The following is a 20,468-nucleotide window of genomic DNA, read 5'->3' on the forward strand; positions in this document are numbered from 1 at the left end:
CCAAACCTTATGGCTCTTTTGGAGGGGATGAGGGCTATCTTCGGAAAACTCCCGGTCTCTTCCTGATATACTTCTCTCAGACTCCTCCCGTCTCCTGCCTTCTCAATTCTCTCACTATTTCCTAAGCAGAGCGGGATAATTCATCTGCCAGGCTTTCCCTTGGTTTGATCACGCTAACGGGCAACCCTCTGGCCTTCATGTCTGTAGTCACCTCTTCCACTGTCTGATACAGTTGGATCCCATCTTGATAAAACACTCGAAATTTAGCAGGGTACGGAGTTTGAAATCTATCCTTTCTTGCTTTAGTATTCGCTTTACTTCAGAGTATTCTTTACGTTGCTGCAGGACCATGAGGGGGGTAATCTTAGTCGAAATGCATTAATTTATCATCTAAAAACACCCTCTTCTTACCCCAGGCCCTTCTTAGAATCTCTGCCTTGGTACTGTATCGAAGGAATTTAATTATTATTGAGCGTGGCTTATCTGCTCTATCTCGAGTGGGCTTCGGGACAAGCGCACGATGCGCTCTCTCAATTTCCAGCTCCATAGTTGAGGGAAGCTCCAGCGCGACCCACAGCAACTTTCCGACAAACTCCGTCATAGACAAACTCTCCGCTCCTTCGGGAACGTTGTATATCCTGGTATTTTTCCACCGTGATCTTCCCTCCAGGTTACCTTCTTGTTGATTTAATATTTTCATCGTCTTAGTCGATGAAGTCCCTTTATTCTGAGACCGTGTCCTGTGGTCTTGGACTTACCCACCGGTGGAAACCTGCTCTCCACATCCACTCTACCAAAGCCTTTCAACTTTTGATAGATTTCGATGAGGTCGCCCCACATTCTTCTGAATTTCAGTGAATACAGGCCTAGAGCCATCAGAAGCTCTTCATATGATAAGCCATTCAACCTGGAATCATTTTCATGTACCTCCTTTGAACCCTCCCCAGTTTCAGCACATCCTTTCTCAGATAAGAGGTCCAAACCTACTTACAATACTCCCAAGTGCGGCCTCACCGGTGCTTTATAAAGTTTAAACATTACATCCTCACTTTTACTGTCGGCCCTCCTTATCCGCGAGTTCCGCATGCACGAATTCAATCAACCGTGAATCGAAAAAACCCAGAAGTGCTCTTCCAGCACTTATTGTTCAAGCATGTATATATAGACTTTTATTTTCTTGTCATTATTCCCTAAACAATGCAGTATAACAACTATTTTACATAGCATTTACATTGTATTAGGTATTATAAGTAATCTAGAGATGATTTATAGTATATGGGAGGATGTGCGTAGATTATTGTGAATCTATTGTGATCGAGAAAAAACCAGAAGTTCTCTTACTAAGTAAGTTGGAACAGGTACATCTGGTATTATTTAGCATCAGTTAGTCAAACGTTTGTCTTAGTATGTAGTATATATTTTACCTTTCTATGCATATAAAACACTTAAGAAACGTATGTTTCAACGCCGGGCTTGGGAACAGAAGTTCCCGAGTTCGATTCAGTGACAGATCGCTCCTGAGCGCCGTCCATGCCGGGTTGATGTGGAGGATCAAAAACTCAAAACCTCAAAACCCAATGATTAAACCACTGCGTTGCTTAGTAATAATTGTAGTTTCATCAGGGCAGGGTCTTTCTCACATTATCCTTTAAAATTGTTCCAATCATTGACCGACTGTAGCCGAATGCTTTTCCAGTGACCGATGGCATTTCACCTCTTTCCAATCATTTTATTATTTCCACTTTATTTTCAATCGTGATCGTGATTATTCTCGTGAACAGTAACACTACAGATTCAGAGCTCCGCTGCCAGGTCCTAATGTCCACCACACTGAGACAGATTAAATAAGGTCCTTTGCACTTCAGTTTTTTGTATTTTCTCTCCATATGGAAAATAGTCAACCCTTTTATTTCTCCTACCAAAGTACACGACCATACAATACCTGACATTGTATTCCATCTGCACCTTTGCCCATTTTTCTAATCTGTCTTAAGTCCTTCTGTAGCCTCTACTTCCTCAAAACAGCCCTCCACCTAGCTTAATATTATGTCCAAATTTTGCAACAAAGCCATCAATAACCATCATCAAAATCATTGACATATAACATAAAAAGAATTGTCCCCAACACAGACTCCTATGGACTACCACTATAGACAATAGACAATAGATGCAGAAGTAGACCATTCGGCCCTTCGAGCCTGCACCACCATTCTGAGATCATGGCTGATCATCTACTAACAATACCCGGTTCCTGCCTTGTCCCCATATCCCTTGATTCCCCTATCCATAAGATACCTATCTAGCTCCTTCTTGAAAGCATCCAGAGAATTGGCCTCCACTGCCTTCCTAGGCAGTGCATTTCAGACCCTCACAACTCTCTGGGAGAAGAAGTTTTTCCTTAACTCTGTCCTAAATGACCTACCCCTTATTCTCAAACCATGCCCTCTGGTACTGGACTCTCCCAGCATCTGGAACATATTTCCTGCCTCTATCTTGTCCAATCCCTTAATAATCTTATATGTTGCAATCAGATCCCCTCTCAGTCTCCTTAATTCCAGCGTGTACAAGCCCAGTCTCTCTAACCTCACTGCGTAAGACAGTCCTGACAGCCCAGGAATTAACCTTGTGAATCTACGCTGCACTTCCTCTATAGCCAGGATGTCCTTCCTTAACCCTGGAGACCAAACCTGTACACAATGCTCCAGATGTGGTCTCACCAGGGCCCTGTACAAATGCAAAAGAATTTCCTTGCTCTTGTACTCAATTCCCCTTGTAATAAAGGCCAACATTCCATTAGCCTTCTTCACGGCCTGCTGCACTTGCTCATTCACTTTCAGTGGCTGATGAACAAGTACTCCTAGATCTCTTTGTATTTCTCCCTTACCTAACTCTACACCATTCAGATAATAATCTGCCTTCCTGTTCCTTCTCCCAAAGTGGATAACCTCACATTTATTCACATTAAATGTCATCTGTCAAGTATCTGCCCACTCACTCAGCCTATCCAAGTCACCCTGAATTCTCCTAACATCCTCATCACATGTCACACTGCCACCCAGCTTTGTATCATCAGCAAACTTGCTGATGTTATTCTCAATGCCTTCATCTAAATCGTTTATGTAGATCGTAAACAGCTGTGGTCCCAATACCGAGCCCTGTGGCACCCCACTAGTCACCACCTGCCATTCCGAGAAACGCCCATTCACCCTTTGCTTTCTATCTGCCAACCAGTTTTCTATCCATGTCAATATCTTCCCCCCAATGCCATGAGCTCTGATTTTACCCACCAATCTCCTATGTGGGACCTTATCAAATGCCTTCTGAAGGTACACTACATCCACTGGATCTCCCTTGTCTAACTTCTTGGTTACATCCTCGAAAAACTCCAATAGATTAGTCAAGCATGATTTGCCCTTGGTAAATCCATGCTGGCTCGGCCCAATCCTATCACTGCTATCTAGATATGCCACTATTTCATCTTTAATAATGGACTCTAGCATCTTCCCCACTACTGATGTTAGGCTGACAGGACGATAGTTCTCTGTTTTCTCCCTCCCTCCTTACTTAAAGGAGATTAACTAGTCACCAGCAGCCAGCCAGAAAAGGGTCCTTTTATTCCCGCTCTTTGCCTCCTGCCAATGGCCACTGCTTTATCCATGCTGGAATCTTTCCTGTAATACCATGGGTTCATAGCTTGTTAAACAGCTTTATATGTGACACTTGAAGCCTTCTGAAAATCCAAATACACAAAATCAACTGATTCTCCCTTGTTTATCCTGCTTGATATTTCTTCAAAGAATTCCAACAGATTTATCAGGTAAGATTTTCCCTTGAGGAAACCATGCCGACTACAGCCTATTTTATCTTGTGCCTCCAAGAACTACAAGACCTCATCATTAATAATTGACTCCCAACATCTTCCCACTGAGGTCAGACTACTGGCCTATAATTTCCTTTCTTCTGCCTCTCTCCCTTCTTGAAGAATGGAGTGGCATTTAAAATTTTCTAGTCTTCCAGAACCATACAAGAATTTAGTGATTCTTGAAAGATCATTCCTCCTGCCTCCAAAATCTCTTCAGCCACCTCGTTCACTACTCTGGGGTGTACACCATCTGCTCCAGGTGGCATCTAACTTCAGGCCTTTAAGTTTCCCATGAACCTTCTCACTAGTTATGGTAACTTAACACACTTCATGCCCCTGACACCTGGAACTTTCACCATAGTGCTAGTGTCTTCCACAGTGACGACTCATGCAAAATACTCATTCAGTTCATCTGCCATTTCATTGTCCCCCATTACTACCTTTGTACCATCATTCTCCAGTGGTCCTGTATCCACTCTTGACTTCTCTTACTCTTTTTATATCTGAAGAAACTTTTAGTAATATTATTGGCTAGCTTACTCCTTCTTCCTCTTTGGAAGTTATGCTATTTCCAGAAATTCCAGCCATTGCTGCTCTGCCATCATCCCTGCCAGTGTATTTTTCCAATCAATTCTGGCCAGCTCCTCTCTCATACCTCTGTAATTCCCATTACTCCGCAATAATGCTAATACATTTGACTTTAACTTCTCAATTTGCAGGGTGAATTCAATCATATTAGGATCACTTATCCCTTGTGGTTGTTTTACCTTAAGCTCTCTAATCCATTCCGGTTCATTGCACAACACCCAGTCCAAAATAGCTGGGCTCAACCATGAGCAGCTCTAAACAGTCATTTCTTCAGTACTCTAGAAATTTCCCCTCCTGTAATCCAGCACCATCGTGATTTACCCAATTTACCTGCATATTGTAATATTGCCCTTTTGGCATGTATTTTCTGTATCCCATTGTAATGTGTAGGCCACATCCTTAATACTGTTTGGGGGTGCTTATACAACTCCCACCAGGGTATTTTTACTTTTGCAATTCCAGAGCTCTATCCACTATGTTCAACACCTTCCGACCCTCTGTCACCTCTTTCTAATGATTTGATTTCATTTTACCAATAGGGCAATGCCATCCCCTCTGCCTACCTGCCTATCCTTTTGATACAGCATGTATCCTTGGACATTATATGCTCTCAGCTATAATCTTTGAGGGTTGCCTACAACATCATACTTGACAATCTGCAACTGTGCTGCGTTCATCCACCTTATTCCATAAACTGTGTGAATTCCGATAAAACACCTTCAGTATTCACCCTTTCTGATTTTGTCGCACTATCCTCAATCTTTGATTACTAATTTTGTTTGAGGCCTTACCAACATTTGCCTTTACAACCTCTCCATCATGAACTGTTCTGGCACTCTGGTTCCTGTCCCCCAGCAACTCTAATTTAAACCCCACTGTGCAGCATTAACAAAGCTTCCCTCTAGGATATTAGTCGTCTAGTTCAGTTGCAAACTGCCCCTTCTGTACAGGTCCCACCTTCCATGGAAGAGAGCCAATGATCCAAAAATCTTATGCCCTCCCTCTTACCCCAACTTAGCCACGTGTTAAACTGTATAATCTTCCTAGTTCTAGCCTCTCAAGTGCGTGGCACTGGTAGCAATCCTGAGATCACAACCCTGGAGCTCCTGCCCTTTAACTTAGCACCTGAACTCTCGATGCAGAACGTCGGCATTTGTCCTACCCATGTCATTGCTACCTACATGGATCATGACATCTGGTTGTTCATTCTACCACTTAAGAATGCTGAGGACTTAATCCAAGATGTCTGAGACCCTGGCACCCAGAAGGCAACATACTTTCCAGTAATCTCGTTCTCACCCACAGATCCCCTTGTCCTTTCCCCTAACTCATCCCCTATCACCACAGCTTGCTTCTTCTCCCTCCCCCTTCTGAGGCAGAAAGGCAGACTCAGTGCCAGAGACCCGACCAGTGTGACTTTCCTCTGTTAAGTCATTCCCCGCAGCATTATCACAAGTGATGTACTGTCATTGCGGACGTTGGCCACAGGGGTACTGCACTGGCTTCTTAATCCCTTTCTCCTTCCTAACTGTCACACAGTCTCCTGTGTCCTGCGCCTTGGGTGTAACTACCTCTCTATATGTCCTATCTATCACTCTCCCGAATGATCCAAAGTTCATCCAGTTCCAGCTCCAACTCTTTAACGCAGTTTGTTAGAAGCTGCAGTGGTCAGGGATACTGAAGGTCTCCCTGTCTTCCCATCAAACCACAAGAGGAGCATTGCACTATCCTGCCTGACATCTCTACTGTCCTCGCTGAGCAGATATAAATGAAAGAAGGAAAAAAAAACTTGAGCTTTTCCTTGCTTTCTCTGTGTGAAGCCACAAAGAGCTAAAGCTCTAAGATCATCACTCTCACCATGTTCGCTTAGATGATGGCACTTGTCTTACTTTAATTTTCTCTTACTAATCAATCCCAAATGCAGATTGCCAACAGTCAAATCTCTGTTACACTGCCGCAGCCTGCTCCTGCATTTATGTAAATCGTAAACAGCTGTGGTCCCAATACCGAGCCCTGTGGCACCCCACTAGTCACCACCTGCCATTCCGAGAAATACCCATTCACCGTTACCCTTTGCTTTCTATCTGCCAACCAGTTTTCTATCCATGTCAATATCTTCCCCCAATGCCATGAGCTCTGATTTTTACCCACCAATCTCCTATGTGGGACCTTATCAAATGCCTTCTGAAAATCAGGTAGAGGACCTGATTCAAGTTCCCTCCTCTCCAAACTTCCAATATCTGCATTGGCCGCTGGTCAAAGCTCTGTTACGCTGCCATAAACTGCTCAAATCTCAAGTGTGTCCAGATTTGACAGGGACAGATTAAGTTGGCGCTACAATTAATTAAAGTATAGCTCCTGATTTTGACCAGCCAACCAGCTAAGGGAGTCAGAGTCATATATCACAGAAATGGGAGCTTTGGGATAACTAGCCTTGACTGAGGTTCCCATCTAAGCTAGTCCCATTTGAAGAGGATGAACAATAGAACCCAATTTCTCAGTTGAAATAACTTCAATCTTAAGATATTTTAGGATTTCATCATCAACTGTGCATCTGGATTTAAATCTGAAATTATTTCTTTTTCACTACCTAGTATTTTCCTAAGAGCAGAACTTAAATCATACATTGTTTTCGACTCTGAGCAATTCTTTTGAATGACCTTTATCAATTAAGTGCTGTGATGTTCCTAGACTGATATTTTATACTCAACTAAAATAATACTTTTTCTATTTTGGTTTAGTTTAAACATGTTTTGTTGATATAGTAGATGTCAGTTTAATTATTTGAAGGACTAAAGACTTTAAACTTGATTAAAATTGATGTACCTTTTGATACACTTTACCCTTGCTGAGGCATTCTCACCTAACTCTCAAACTTATGTTTGCAGTTGTGTTTCCAGTGCTTAGAAACAATTATGTTCTTTTTAATCTTCTATTCTCAACCATTGGACAGATATAAGGTTTGTCATTTCATTATAGACTCAGGAATCAATGTTCACAATACATTTTCAATACATAATACATTAATGAGACCTTGTAAGCCAGCCGGTGAAGTAGTGGCATCCACACTAGTGGCCCCAGGTTTGAATCCAGCAACTCATTGCACGCTTTCCATCTGTGCTGGGTTGAGCTTTGAGCTAGCAACTCAGCCTCATGAAACAGACAGAAATGCTAAAGAAGCAGGGTGTTGCCCGATGTGATAGTGCAGAAAGGAACAACAATGAGATTGTGCAGCTGAAAGTAAGGACTTTTCTGCAACTGCTACCACTGCATTTTCATTGATAGAACTCTGTGGACTCTCTATAATAATGATCCATAAAGGTCATTTGTCAGTAGGCCGTGGTATGATGCATGTGAATTTCATGCCTCTTTGGAGCATAATGTCTGATTGACCTGAAGACAATTATAGAATTGTACGAATGCACATTATTATCCATTTTAAACAAGTTTTCCCCTTTTGTTTAAGCTTCCTTTCTTTCTGCACATCAGTTCTTGTCTGATAGAGTTATGTCCTTCTCTAAAGTGAGAGGTTTAAGCTGAGCAGGGGATAGTGGGGTCGTGGTAGGTGCCTGGTACAGGCTGCCAGGAGTAGTGTTATAAGTGGGTACAAAAGTGGGGTTTAATAAGTTGTTAGAAACTTAAGTATGGAAGGATATGGATCATGTACAGGAAGAATGTATTAAGTTTAATTTCACTTTTCCATTTCAGTTTCACTTTGCTAAACTCAATGCTTATTTAAACCTCTTCAGATCAGCAATCTTGCCCAGGTTACACTGTTGCTGTAGTCACATACTTCCACTGTTTTCTGATTTGCTTTTGACTGGAGGGTTGTGTTACCACATTTTAATAAAATGTACTGTTTCCTTTGAATAACAGCTCGGAATTGAAATGCAAGATGCGGTTGGGAATCTACCTGCCTCCAAAATCAGAGAGTGCAAAATGCCCAGTGTTGTATTGGCTTTCAGGTAATATGAAATGTCGAAGAACAATGTGAATTTACATCCTTAGCTCTTACTTTGCATACAGTGCCCATCATGTGCAGGTGCCAGAGTAGGATCCTTTACCTTACATGTTTGATGTCAACCGTTTCATGTTTCAACAAAATGGATTTGCCAGCTGTTGGAAAATAAAACATTTCAAAGTTATCACTTCAGTACTGTACTGGGAGTTGCGTCTCGTATGTTTTCAGATATACTGTAATGTTGGAAATGGTTTTGAGATGGGGCTGCTTGCATCCAAAACTGTTGAGAAGTAAGGAGGGTACTTTTGGATAATATTGTGTATTTTCCTCTTAAGCTGTATTTAGTGTGAATGGTTGATGAGGTAGCATAAGAGCTGAACATTCAATCACTCAGCTCTGTTCTGCATTTGTATTGATCCACACTCCACAATAGACACATCTCAAGCCATCAGCCTTCTCTATCACCTGCCTCTCGCACTGTCTACAAACTTTCTCAATTTGTGAGCCAACTGCCCCTTCCACCATCTCTTCAGTTCAATTCCCGTCTAGTTTAAACTCTCCCCAATAGCCTTAGCAAACCTCCTTGCCAGGATGTTGGTCCCCGTCAGATTCTAGTGCAACCTGCCCTTTTTGTACAGGTCACATTGCCCCAAAAGAGGTCCCAGTGATCCAGAAATCTGAATCCCTACCCCATGCTCCAATCCTTCAGCCATGCATTTATCCTGTAATCATCTATTCCTGTATTCACTGTCGCATGGCATAGGCAATAATCCCAAGATTACTACTTTTGCGGTCCAGCTTCTTAATTTCCTTCCCAATTCCCTGTAGCCTGTCTTCAGGACCTTCTCCCTTTTCCTGCCTATGTCGTTGGTACCAATATGTACCACGGCCTCTGGGTGTTCACTTTCCCACTTGGATATCATGGACACGATCAGAAACATCCCAGACCCTGGCATCTGGGAGGCAAACTACCATCTGTGTTTCTTTCCTGAGTCTACAGAATCACCTTTCTGACCCCTAACTACAGAGTCCCCTGTTACTGCTGCCTTCTTCCTTTCCCTACCTTTCAGAGCCACAGGGCCAGACTCTGTGCCAGAGGTGCGGCCATTGCCGCTTCCCCCAGTTAGGTTCTTCCCCCAACCCCCAGAATCCTTAAGCAGGAGTACTTATTGTTAATGGGGACAGCCATAAGGGTACTCTCTAGTATCTGACTCCTGCACTTCCCTCTCCTGACTGTTACCCACTTCTCTGTCTCCTGAGGCCCCGATGTGACTGCTTGCCTATAGATCCTCGCCATCACCTCCTCACTTTCCCTGACCAGACAAAGGACATCGAGCTGCATCTCCAGTTCCCTAATCTGGACCTCAGCAGCTTCAACTCGATGTAGCTGGTGTAGATGTGGCCGTCCAGGAGGCTGGGATTCGCCCGGACGTCCCACATCTGACACCCCGTACAGAACACTGGCCTCACAGACATACTTCCTGCTTCTATTCCTCACAGGTAACTTACCTCGCCTCGACCCATAATGGCAAAGCCCTGTTGAGCTAAAGCCTCAGAACACTCCATCGATGACTGCTCCACTAGGCATTGTCTCCCTTTTATGCCTGAACCTTCTCTGCTATTTAACGCACGATTGGTGGTTCGGTTGTAGCCGCTGATAAGCCATGTGCGATGGACAAACACTCTGGAAGCTCCCTTTTTAAATGACCACTGCCAACCTGCGAGAAATCCCTCTTTGTAAAGCTCTGTTGATGCTGCTGATAGACCACGTAATCCAGTCCCAGCTCCAACTACTTCACACAGTTTGTTAGAATCTGCAGCTGGGTGCACCTTGCAGGTGTAGCTGTCGGGACACTGGAGGTCTCCCTGCCTTCCCACATCCTGCAAGAGCAGCATTCCACAAACTTGCCTGGCACTCTGTAAAACAGAGTGATCTAGGAATAATGGTGCATAGTTCCCTGAAGGTGGAATCGCATGTGGATAGGGTGGTGAAGAAAGCTTTTGGTATGCTGGCCTTTATAAATCAGAGCATTGAGTATAGGAGTTGGGATGGAATGTTAAAATTGTACAAGGCATTGGTAAGGCCGAATTTGGAGTATTGTGTACAGTTCTGGTCACCGAATTATAGGAAAGATGTCAACAAAATAGAGAGAGTACAGAGAAGATCTACTAGAATGTTACCTGGGTTTCAGCATGCAAGTTACAGGGAAAGGTTGAACAAGTTAGGTCTTTACTCTTTGGAGCGTAGAAGGTTGGGGGGACTTGATAGAGGTATTTAAAATTATGAGGGGGTTAGATAGAGTTACGTGGATAGGCTTTTTCCATTGAGAGTAGGGGAGATTCAAACAAGAGGACATGAGTTGAGAGTTAGGGGGCAGAAGTTTAAGGGTAACACGAGGGGGAATTTCTTTATTCAGAGAGTGGTAGCTGTGTGGAATGAGCTTACAATAGAAGTGGTAGAGGCAGGTTCAGTATTGTCTTTTAAAGTAAAATTGGATAGGTATATGGACAGGAAAGGAATGGAGGGTTATGGACTGAGTGCGGGCCAGTGGGACTAAGTGAGAGTAAGCGTTCGGCATGGACAAGAAGGGCCGAGATGGCCTGTTTCCATGCTGTAATTGTTATGGTTATATCTATACACTCCTACCTGAGCAAAAATAATGGAAAGAATGAAAAAACTTAAACTTTTCTTTCCATTCCTTTATATGACTAAAGCCATTTACTAATCAATCCAAAATGTCAAATGGTCACTAGTGCTTTTCACTGTAGTGACCTGCTGCTGCCTTTTATCCTCAGGCAGTGGATCTGATTGAAGTTCTCTCCTCTCAAAACTTCTGATGTCTGGATTGGCTACTGGTTAAAACTCCTTTATATTTAGTATCTCAATAACTTCTGTTTTTTATTGGCTGTTATGCTTTCTCAGATCTTTTATTACTGGTCCTGAATGTGTGTATGCTTGGAATTTTATTGTTCTGTCATTGCTTTTCAAAAAATACATCAAGCTATTTCTTGAAGCATGGACAGATCTGAAAATCCCTGCTTTTGACCTGAGTCCTCTCTGGTTTCTTTAGGATTAACCTGCACAGAACAGAATTTCATAACCAAAGCATCCAGTCAGCAAACAGCCGCTGAACTGGGGCTCATTATCGTGGTACCAGACACCAGTCCTCGTGAGTAACTGTCTGTCCTGTTTCTCCTCTTTACACTAGGTTAAAGCAGAGTCAAATCAATGTTAACATGTGCAAGTCATTTTCACATTCAATGTTTCTGACAGTTATAGTGTGACGAGATCTGAAGGATTATTAAATATGGACTGTCCCTTTAAAAAGAGAGCGAGCAGAGAGCGTGTAAGAGGAGAGAGAGCAACAAACAGTTTGTGAGTTGCCTTGGAAATGGCAAGGCGGAGCTATATGATGGACAGCTGGTGTTCAGCACTTGTGGAATATATACAAGGTCAGCTGGCTTTGTAATCAGACACACAACACACAGGACACGAAGGAAGACACTGACACTGGTTGAGCTTTGTGTGTCTACGACAAAGGTGGGGTTTTTGCTCACAGTGTGGACAAAGGGGTGGCCGGTGGAAAGCTATGGGCATGTTTAACCCTCGCCGGGGTTGATAGCTGCACCACGGAAAACAGCATCCTCTTTTGTGTGGTCACAGTCGGTGACTTTAATAAGTTTTGGGAGCAGGAGGACAACGTGGAAGATTTGACAGCCTTGGCACTAGAAAGACTCTCTCTCTCTCTCTCTCTCTCTCTCTCTCTCTCTCTCTCTCTCTCTCTCTCTCTCTCTCTCTCTCTCTCTCTCTCTCTCTCTCTCTCTCCCCCTCTCCCTCTCCCTCTCCCTCTCCCTCTCCCCCTCCCTCCTTCTTCTTCTTCTTCTTCTTCTTCTTTCAATATCCAGAACTGAACTGACTTCATACCTATACCATTGTAAGACTGTATCATTTATCACCTGAGCTGGGAGAAGAGCTTGGGAACTTTTATTTACTCACTTATATATGCATATCCTCTGCTAACCTGTTTGCCTTATCTTCTTTTATATTACTTTATCACGTAGTTACTAATAAAATACTGTTTATAACGGAAGACTCAGACTCCAGGTGTGTCCATTTCTGCTGGTCCTTTTTAACCTGTTATGGGGTACGTAACAATAGTAATTGAAAGTAAAAAAGACCAGGTAGCACGGCAGATGGAGTCACTGCCTCACAGCACCAGAGAGCTGTCTCTGTGGAGTTTGCATGCCTTCTTGTGATTGAGTGGGTTCCTCCTCACTGGTTTCCTCCTGCATCTCAAAGTGATGCTTGTTGATGTAAATTGTCCCCAGTCCATGGTTTCCTCGATGAGGCCACCTTGTATTCCGTCTGGGTAGCTTCCAACCTGATGGTGTAAACATCAATTTCTCCTTTTGGTAATTTTTGCCTCCTTCTTCCCTCTTCTATTCCCCACTCTGGGGCCTTACCTTTTCTCCTCACTTGCCTATCAGCACCCCCTGGTCACCAAACCACCCCCCCCCCCTGGTTTTTTCCCATGGTCTCTTCTCTTATCAGATTCCTACTTCTCCAGCCCTTTATCCTTCCCATTCACCTGTCATGTTCTAGCTAGTCTTCTTTTCCCTCACCCAACTATATATTCTGATGGGTTCCCTCTTGCTTTCCAGGCCTGAAGTAGAGTTTAATCCCAAAGTCTCGACTGTTCTGTGCATTTCCATAGATGCTGCCTAACCTGCTAAGTTTCTTCTGCATTTTGTGTATGTTGCTCTGGATTTCCTGCATCTGCACGATCTATGAAATGAAATGCATTGGTGTAGAATCGGTATCAGTGCGTGATTGATGGTTGCCGTAGACTGAAGGCCTTTTTATGAGCTGTATTTCCATCACACTTTGACTCATGTTTACAGAAGAATCAGGTCACTGAGATGATTTGTTGTTGCAGGTGGCTGCAATATTCCTGGTGAGGATGATAGCTGGGACTTTGGTACAGGGGCTGGATTTTATGTAGATTCCTCAGAGGAACCTTGGAAGGCCAACTACAGGATGTACTCATATGTCACAGAGGAGGTATGTTGAACAGTGGGTGGGAGTGTTGAAAACTATAAATTGAAGTGAAGGGATTATTTCTGATGACATCCTGATCCTGCCTTTGCTCCCGGGGTCTCTGTTGTGGTGTTGGTGGACAGCAAGGAGCAGAGCTCCCAATGGTAGAAAACGAAGAAAGCCTGTCTGGCCTTTTGCAAAGCTATATAGGTACACCATAGCCCCTCAGTTGCCCAGCATTTTTGTGCCATCACCAATACCTCCACCTTGTCTCCATCATTCCAAATGTTTTATGTCTTAACCCAATAAGAACAATTTTACTTCTGGCCAGCCTACAAGGAGTTCAGTGTGATATCTATTAGTACCCTCTTGTTGATTCTGCACTAACTATTCTAATTTCCTTAAAGAACATCTCAAGATTTCAGTGTCCACTCCCTAGTCGCATTCTTTCTGCAGCAGTAGTTGCTGATGGCCACAGGCTTTTGACCTTTTGGCAGTCAGAACTGCTCAGTGCCATCATCTGTCACAGCGCTGGTAGCAGAAATTCACAGACATCCATGTTCAGTCACCTCACAACACTTCATCACCACTTCACCATAAAGGCAGGCAGCGACTTGATTTAACATCAAGGCATTCAGCTCAGTAGTACCTGAATTCTGAGGGAGGTTATTGATTGGAAAGTCAAAGCCAAGTGTATTGTCATATGCAAAAGTACACATGTGCACAGATACATTGGAAAACTTACTAGCTGCAGCATCACAGGGATGTAGCATCAGATACACAGCATTCACAAGAATAATATACATTAAGCATGAATTAGGTAGAATTAGAACAAAGCAGAGTTCATTCCAGTGCAAAGTGAGTCATTGACTCCTACAGCATGGAAACATTCCATGGCCATCTGCCCATAACCTGCGAAGGCTCTCATATTCATGCACTTATCTAGCTGGCTTTTCAGTGTTGCTAACATGGTACACTGTGTGAAGAAGCTGACTCTGTTCCCTTTAAATCTTACGCCCTGATCTTAAGCTATGCCCTCTTGTTTAAAGCACCCTCTCCTTGGAAGTAAAGTGTTATGCTTTTATCTTGTACATGCCCCTCATGATCTCGTATACCTTCATCAGGTTATCCCTCAGTCTCTTCCATTCCAAGGAATAAAGTCCTTACCTATGCAACCTTTCCTTCTAACTCATCTTGTAAATCTTTTTTTGTGCTTTTTTAGTTTAATAACATCTTTCTTATAACAGGTGATCAAAACTGTGCCCAATACTCTGAATGTAGGCTCATTAAAGTCTTCTATAATCACATTATAACTTCCCAACTCTGTAATGCCCTTGACTGATTGCCCGATACATTGCTTTGAATGAACTATGTGGCTTAGTGAACAGCGTGATCCCTATACCACAGTAATGCAAGTTTGACCTCAGAAACAAGAGAAAATCTGCAGGTGCTGGAAATCCACGCAACTCAAACAACAGGAAGACACAGGTGAATAACATGACCTCTCATTTAATAAAATTAATTCTAATGAGCAAAACATTTTAAAGTTAAGTTTTCTATCCAGGCAGGTGTGAAGTGTACCTCTCTGTTTTTAACATTGTTGCTGTTAGGTATCAGCATGTCTTGATTAAGATTCTTCTCCTTTAATTGGCTAATTAATGTCTTCTTCTCCAGTTGCCTTCACTCATTGAATCGAATTTCCCTGTGATCCCTGATAAGAAGTCTATCTTTGGCCACTCAATGGGGGGTCATGGAGCTCTAGTGTGTGCCTTGAAAAACCCTGGAAAGTACAAGGTATGAACACTCTGGCCTTTGGTATAGAGTAAACAGGTTCTGCATACCCATCATTCCTTGGATTCCACAGTTGTTGCTATATTGTGAAACATAACAGCAGTTTTCAATAATACCAGAGGTGAGAGGGGTTAAATTCAAAGTTTTTTTTAAACACACTAATTGTGGCTGGGGGTGGGGAGGGGTGTCCTGGGATGCACTGCCTGATGTGGTGGAGGCAAATGCAATGGGGCACTCAAGAGACTCTTGGGCACATGAATGTGCAGGAAATGTAAGGATATGGATATTGTGTAGACAGAAGGGATTAGTTTAGTTGGACATTTAATTAGTTCAGTACAACATTGTAGACTGAAAGACCTGTTCCTGTGCTTTGCACATTACCTTTTGTACACTCTTGGGTTGAAATGGAGCAGGCTTATGATTTCCCAGGCTTAGAACCTCTAAACAAAGTTTGTACCTGGACAATGACTATCTGGACCCTCCTTTGATAGTGCAGTCGAACTGAAATTTCCCTATGCTGTCTGCTGCCTAGTGTGATCAAGTCGTAAAACTCAGTGAGCCCTTCAGCCCACTAAATTTCAGCCACATTAACCCCATTTCATTTTCCTCATGTTCTGACCCCACCCCAAATTCCACAATTCACCTACATGCTAGGGATAATTTTTTTAGGCATCCGTTAGTCTAGTGAGACCATGGATTTGCACCTTGGAAGGTTTCCAGACCTGGGCAGAGTTGTATGGGAGACCAGCAGTTGCCCATGATGCAAACCTTCCCCTCTCCACGCCACCGATGTTGTCCAAGGACCCAAGCACTAGGACCCAAGCAGCTTGGCACTGCTGTCATCACAGAGCAATGTGTTGTTAAGTGCCTTCCTCAAGGACACAATACATTGCCTCAGCTGAGGCTCGAACCGGTGACCTTCAGATCACTAGATCGATGCCTTATCCACTAGGCCACGTGCCAACACAGGGACAATTTACACTGGCCAATTAAACTACTGATCTGTTCTTCTTTTGATGTGGCAGAAAATCAGAACAAGCATTGAAGACGCAGTCAAAACTGTAGCGTAAGCATTGCAACATTTTACAGCACTGGCTGTAAAATCAATCAGGGTTCAATTCCTGCCGCTACATGTAAGGAGTTTGTACATTTTCCCTGTGACCATGTGGGCTTCTTCGAGGTGCTTCAGTTTCCTTCTACATTCCAAAGATGTGGATTAGGGTTAATAAGATGTGGGCATGCTGTGTTGCTGCTGGAAGCATGGCAACAATACAAGGATGATTTCAGGAATGAAGGGGTTAACATAGTTGAAGCATTTGGCAACTGTGGGCCTGTACTTGCTGGAAGTCAGAAGAATATGGGTGGGGGGGGTATCTCATTGAAACCTATCGAATGTTGAAAGGATGAGATAAGGTGGATGTGGAGAGGATGTTTCCTGTGGGGTTGAGGGGTGATCTTTTAGAACAAAGTAAGGAGGAATTTTTTTTAGCCAAAAAGTGATGATTATGTGGAATGCTGTGCCGCAGACTGCATTGGAGGCCAAGTCAGTGGGTTTATTTAAAGTAGAAGTTGATAGATTCTTGATTGGTTGGACATCAAGGGATATGGTGAGAGAACAGGTGTATGAGGTCGAGTGGGATCCAAGATCAGCCATGATGGAATGGCAGAGTAGACTTGATGGGCTGAATGGCCTAATTCTGCTCCTATGTCTTACGTTCTCATGGTCTAACAATTGTGGGCTGCCCCCAGCATATCCTTGGACTGCATTGACTGTAAATACAAATAACACATTTCATTCTATGCTTTGATGTATATGTAACAAATAAATCTAATCTTTAATCTAATCAGCTATGAAACTTATTTTCCTGTTTCAAATGTTAATGTTTACATTTGTGTCTGCATCAACAGATTCAAATTTATTTAACATTGAAATGCATAATTTGTTTTAACAACCAATACACTTAGGGGTGTACTGGAAGCAGCCCACAAGTATCACCACAAATTCTAATGCCCACATGCTGTGCAGAACACAGATTAGAACAAAACAAGCCCTTTTCTTCCATCTTTTCTCCCTCTCCCACTCCCTTTCTTCCCTCTCCCCCCTCCTCCTTCTCCCCCAACCCTTCTCCCCTGCCCTATCTCTCCCACTCCCACTCTTCCAACTCCCAGTTCCAGGTTTTGTCTTTTGCACCGTAATGTAATTTGTGGGGACATGACAAGTGGAATTGATCAATAAAGTTACAGTTTTTTCTTGTTCCTTCTGGAAATGTGCCCTTCTGACCTTTCCTTCATTGAGAGTATGGAATAGTACAGCATAGAAACAGGCCTTCAGCCCACAGTGTCTGTGCTGAGCATGATACAATATTAAATGACTCCCTTCAGCCTGCATGTGATCCTGGCATGGTCACATATCTATCTAAAAGCTCTTGAATGCCACTTTTGTATCTGCTTCTATTACTACCCATGGCAGCCAGTTCCAGGCACCTAGCAGTCTGTATGAAAAAAAATTCCCAGCACATCCCCTTTAAACTTTCGCCCCCTCACCTTAAAGCAGTATGCTCCTGTATGTGCAATTTCCATAATGTCTTTATACTGTCTATTCAATGCCTCCGTAATTTAACAACACTTCTATCAGGTCTCCCCTCAGCCTCTAAGTTTCTAGAGAAAACACAAGTTTGTCCAATCTCTCCTCGTAGCTCACACCTTCTAATCCAGGCAGCATCGTGGTAAAACTCTTTTGCATACATTCCAAAACCTTCACACACTTCCTGTAACAGCGTGTCAAGAACTGAATGCAGTTTTCTACATGGTGCCTAACGAAGTTCTACACCATGACTTCCAGAATCTCATACTTAATTTGCCCTGACCAATGAAGGGAAGCAAGTCGTACAGTATGTCATCTTTATCATTCTGAATGCTTGTGTTGCCACATTCAAGGAGCTGTGGACTTGGACCCCAAAATCCCTCTATACATTAATGCTGTTAAAAGTTCTGCCATTAACTGTTAAATTTGATTTCCCAAACTGCAACACCTCACGCTGATCTACACTTGTCATTGATTTACACATTTATATTGGATGTCGTTTGCCATGCAAATACTGAGACACTCTTTTCAGGAAATGATCTTGTTGCTATTGTAAGCAACAGTTTTCACTAATGTACATAGAGTTACACATTCAACAAGAAATGATGTGAGGACAGCCTCTTAATGCATGAAGCAGGTGTAGTCACACTCGAGATATGGTCCTGAGCCCTGCATCTCAACACCAAGTGGCTGCACTCATCCTTGTCGAGACTTTGTATGCAGCACAGTACCTCGACACCTCTCCTCATCCTACCACAGAGCAGTAAGGTCACTTGAACCTGGTTGTTGCTGCAAGAGGGTGATGGTGGTGGACTACTTGCCGAAGGTGTCTTAAATGCTGATAGCTGACAGAATCCAGAATGAAAATAGTACGACATTAGTAACAATCTATATTAAAGGTAAAAACTTAAGACATTTGGTACTACAAATGCAAACTATTCTGGCAAGCGTTAATATTAGAAACATTTAAAACCTCCAAAAAATACCAAATTTCTACATGCTGCCTTAGTTTTATAACTGTAGTTCAAAGGGCCAATTTAATGCCAGAGAAATACCTGCAATATACATCCTGAAATGCTTTTCTTCGCCAACATCCCACGAAAACAGATAAATGCCCCAAAGAATGAACGACAGTTAAATGTAAGAACCCCAGGGTCCCCCAGCTCCACTCCCTTGCAGTAAGCGGCAGTGAACAACAATCCCCACCTCCCACCAGCAAAAAAAATGCATCGGCACCACCACCGAGCACTCAAGCATAAGCAAAGCAATAGCAAAGATACAGACTTGCAGCTACCCCAAAGACTTTGCGTTTCACCCGGCATTCAACATTCTGCGGGTTCTCTGGCTCCCTAATAAGGGAGAAAAAAGTGTCTCCATTTTCCCAGCAAGTGGGAAGACGTAACAAACAACTCGCTGGTTTACGATGTTATAAGTTCGTTACTTACTTTTTTCGAGCTCTGTGCCTGAAGATCGCAAAGATCCCGGGTCTTCGGTCCCATGGCAGTAGATTTTCTGACTCCCCGGACAACACATGGGTATCCTGCTATGACATTGATCTTCAATTCGCCTGTCTCCAGAGCCCTGAGATGCTAAGCTTCCAAATCCATGCCAGACTCTTAGGCTGAGCCCTTGGCGTGCTGAACAATAGCCAGTTATGAAACCCCGAGAGCGGGTCCCATTCCCACAAAGAACAGATGTCAGTGTGTAACTCCAGATCAGGGTCTTCAAAAGAACCCTGAAAGGTAAAAATAAAGATGTTAAAGACAGAAATAGAGCTGTTTCCAAAGATGCAAGCAAAGGAGTTGCCATTTAGTGCCATCTTAACTTGGCTCCATTTATTTCCAGGTTTTTATATTTTGTTAAATGTTAGTGAAATTTGTAAATTATCAAGTTGGGTTTTGCGGTAATGTGTGACATTGCAAAGTGCAAACTGTGCAGCCATGTTGTAAAGTACAGCAGCACTGAAAAGAGAAGATGGGTATTAACTTGTATTTCTGCTCTTGGTTCCTGATGACTCATGGGCAGTCTGTGTCAGCACTGTCTCCGATCTGCAATCCTGTGCAATGCCCTTGGGGCCAGAAAGCATTTATTGGATACCTAGGATCTGATAAAAGCAAATGGGAGGTAAGCCTAATTTCTTTCTTTCTCAATCTTTTTATTATTATTAATAATATGAACAAAATACAAATGATACATTAATAAAGAAATTACAAACATACAAATTCCCATTACAGATGAAAAATTACATAAACAATGGTTACAGTATAAATGAGTTTACCAAAACATGAACCATAAAGTATATGGATGAACATGGTAAGTCTAGATATTTCGTAATATATGATATAAAAAAAACAGAAAAAAGAAAAAATATATATAATGCAAGATTAACTACCCTACTAATCTAATAACTAATAAAGAAGAAAAAAGAGACAAAAAAAGAAAGAAAAAAAATAGAAGAGGAAAAAAAAGGGCTGTTTATAATATCTCACAAGAATACATAATCATCAATGTCGTCAGCTCCGATCCTCTCAACATACATAAGCTAAAAGCTGGAAAGTCAAATGAACTTGGAACAGGGTCATGTTACATCATATGAAAATATTGAATTTAATAGAAGTATCAAATACACCACTTCTAATTTTTT

The 20,468-nt window shown here is 42.6% G+C and overlaps 1 protein-coding gene across 5 annotated transcripts in view; it reads left to right on the forward strand.

Moving 5' to 3' along the window:
- Nucleotides 1–20,468, forward strand: part of esd (esterase D/formylglutathione hydrolase) — a 65,933-nt gene that overhangs the window by 33,147 nt on the left and 12,318 nt on the right. For all 5 annotated transcript variants that reach the window (XM_059967686.1, XM_059967687.1, XM_059967691.1 and 2 more), the window contains 5 exons: nt 8,327–8,415; nt 11,483–11,581; nt 13,349–13,473; nt 15,124–15,243; nt 19,850–19,948. In XM_059967686.1, coding sequence (XP_059823669.1) covers nt 8,327–8,415; nt 11,483–11,581; nt 13,349–13,473; nt 15,124–15,243; nt 19,850–19,948 — 532 coding nt within the window. The remainder of the gene's footprint in view (nt 1–8,326; nt 8,416–11,482; nt 11,582–13,348; nt 13,474–15,123; nt 15,244–19,849; nt 19,949–20,468) is intronic.

This window comes from Hypanus sabinus, chromosome 4, assembly GCF_030144855.1.
Source record: "Hypanus sabinus isolate sHypSab1 chromosome 4, sHypSab1.hap1, whole genome shotgun sequence".
NCBI classification, from domain to species: Eukaryota; Metazoa; Chordata; class Chondrichthyes; order Myliobatiformes; family Dasyatidae; genus Hypanus; species Hypanus sabinus.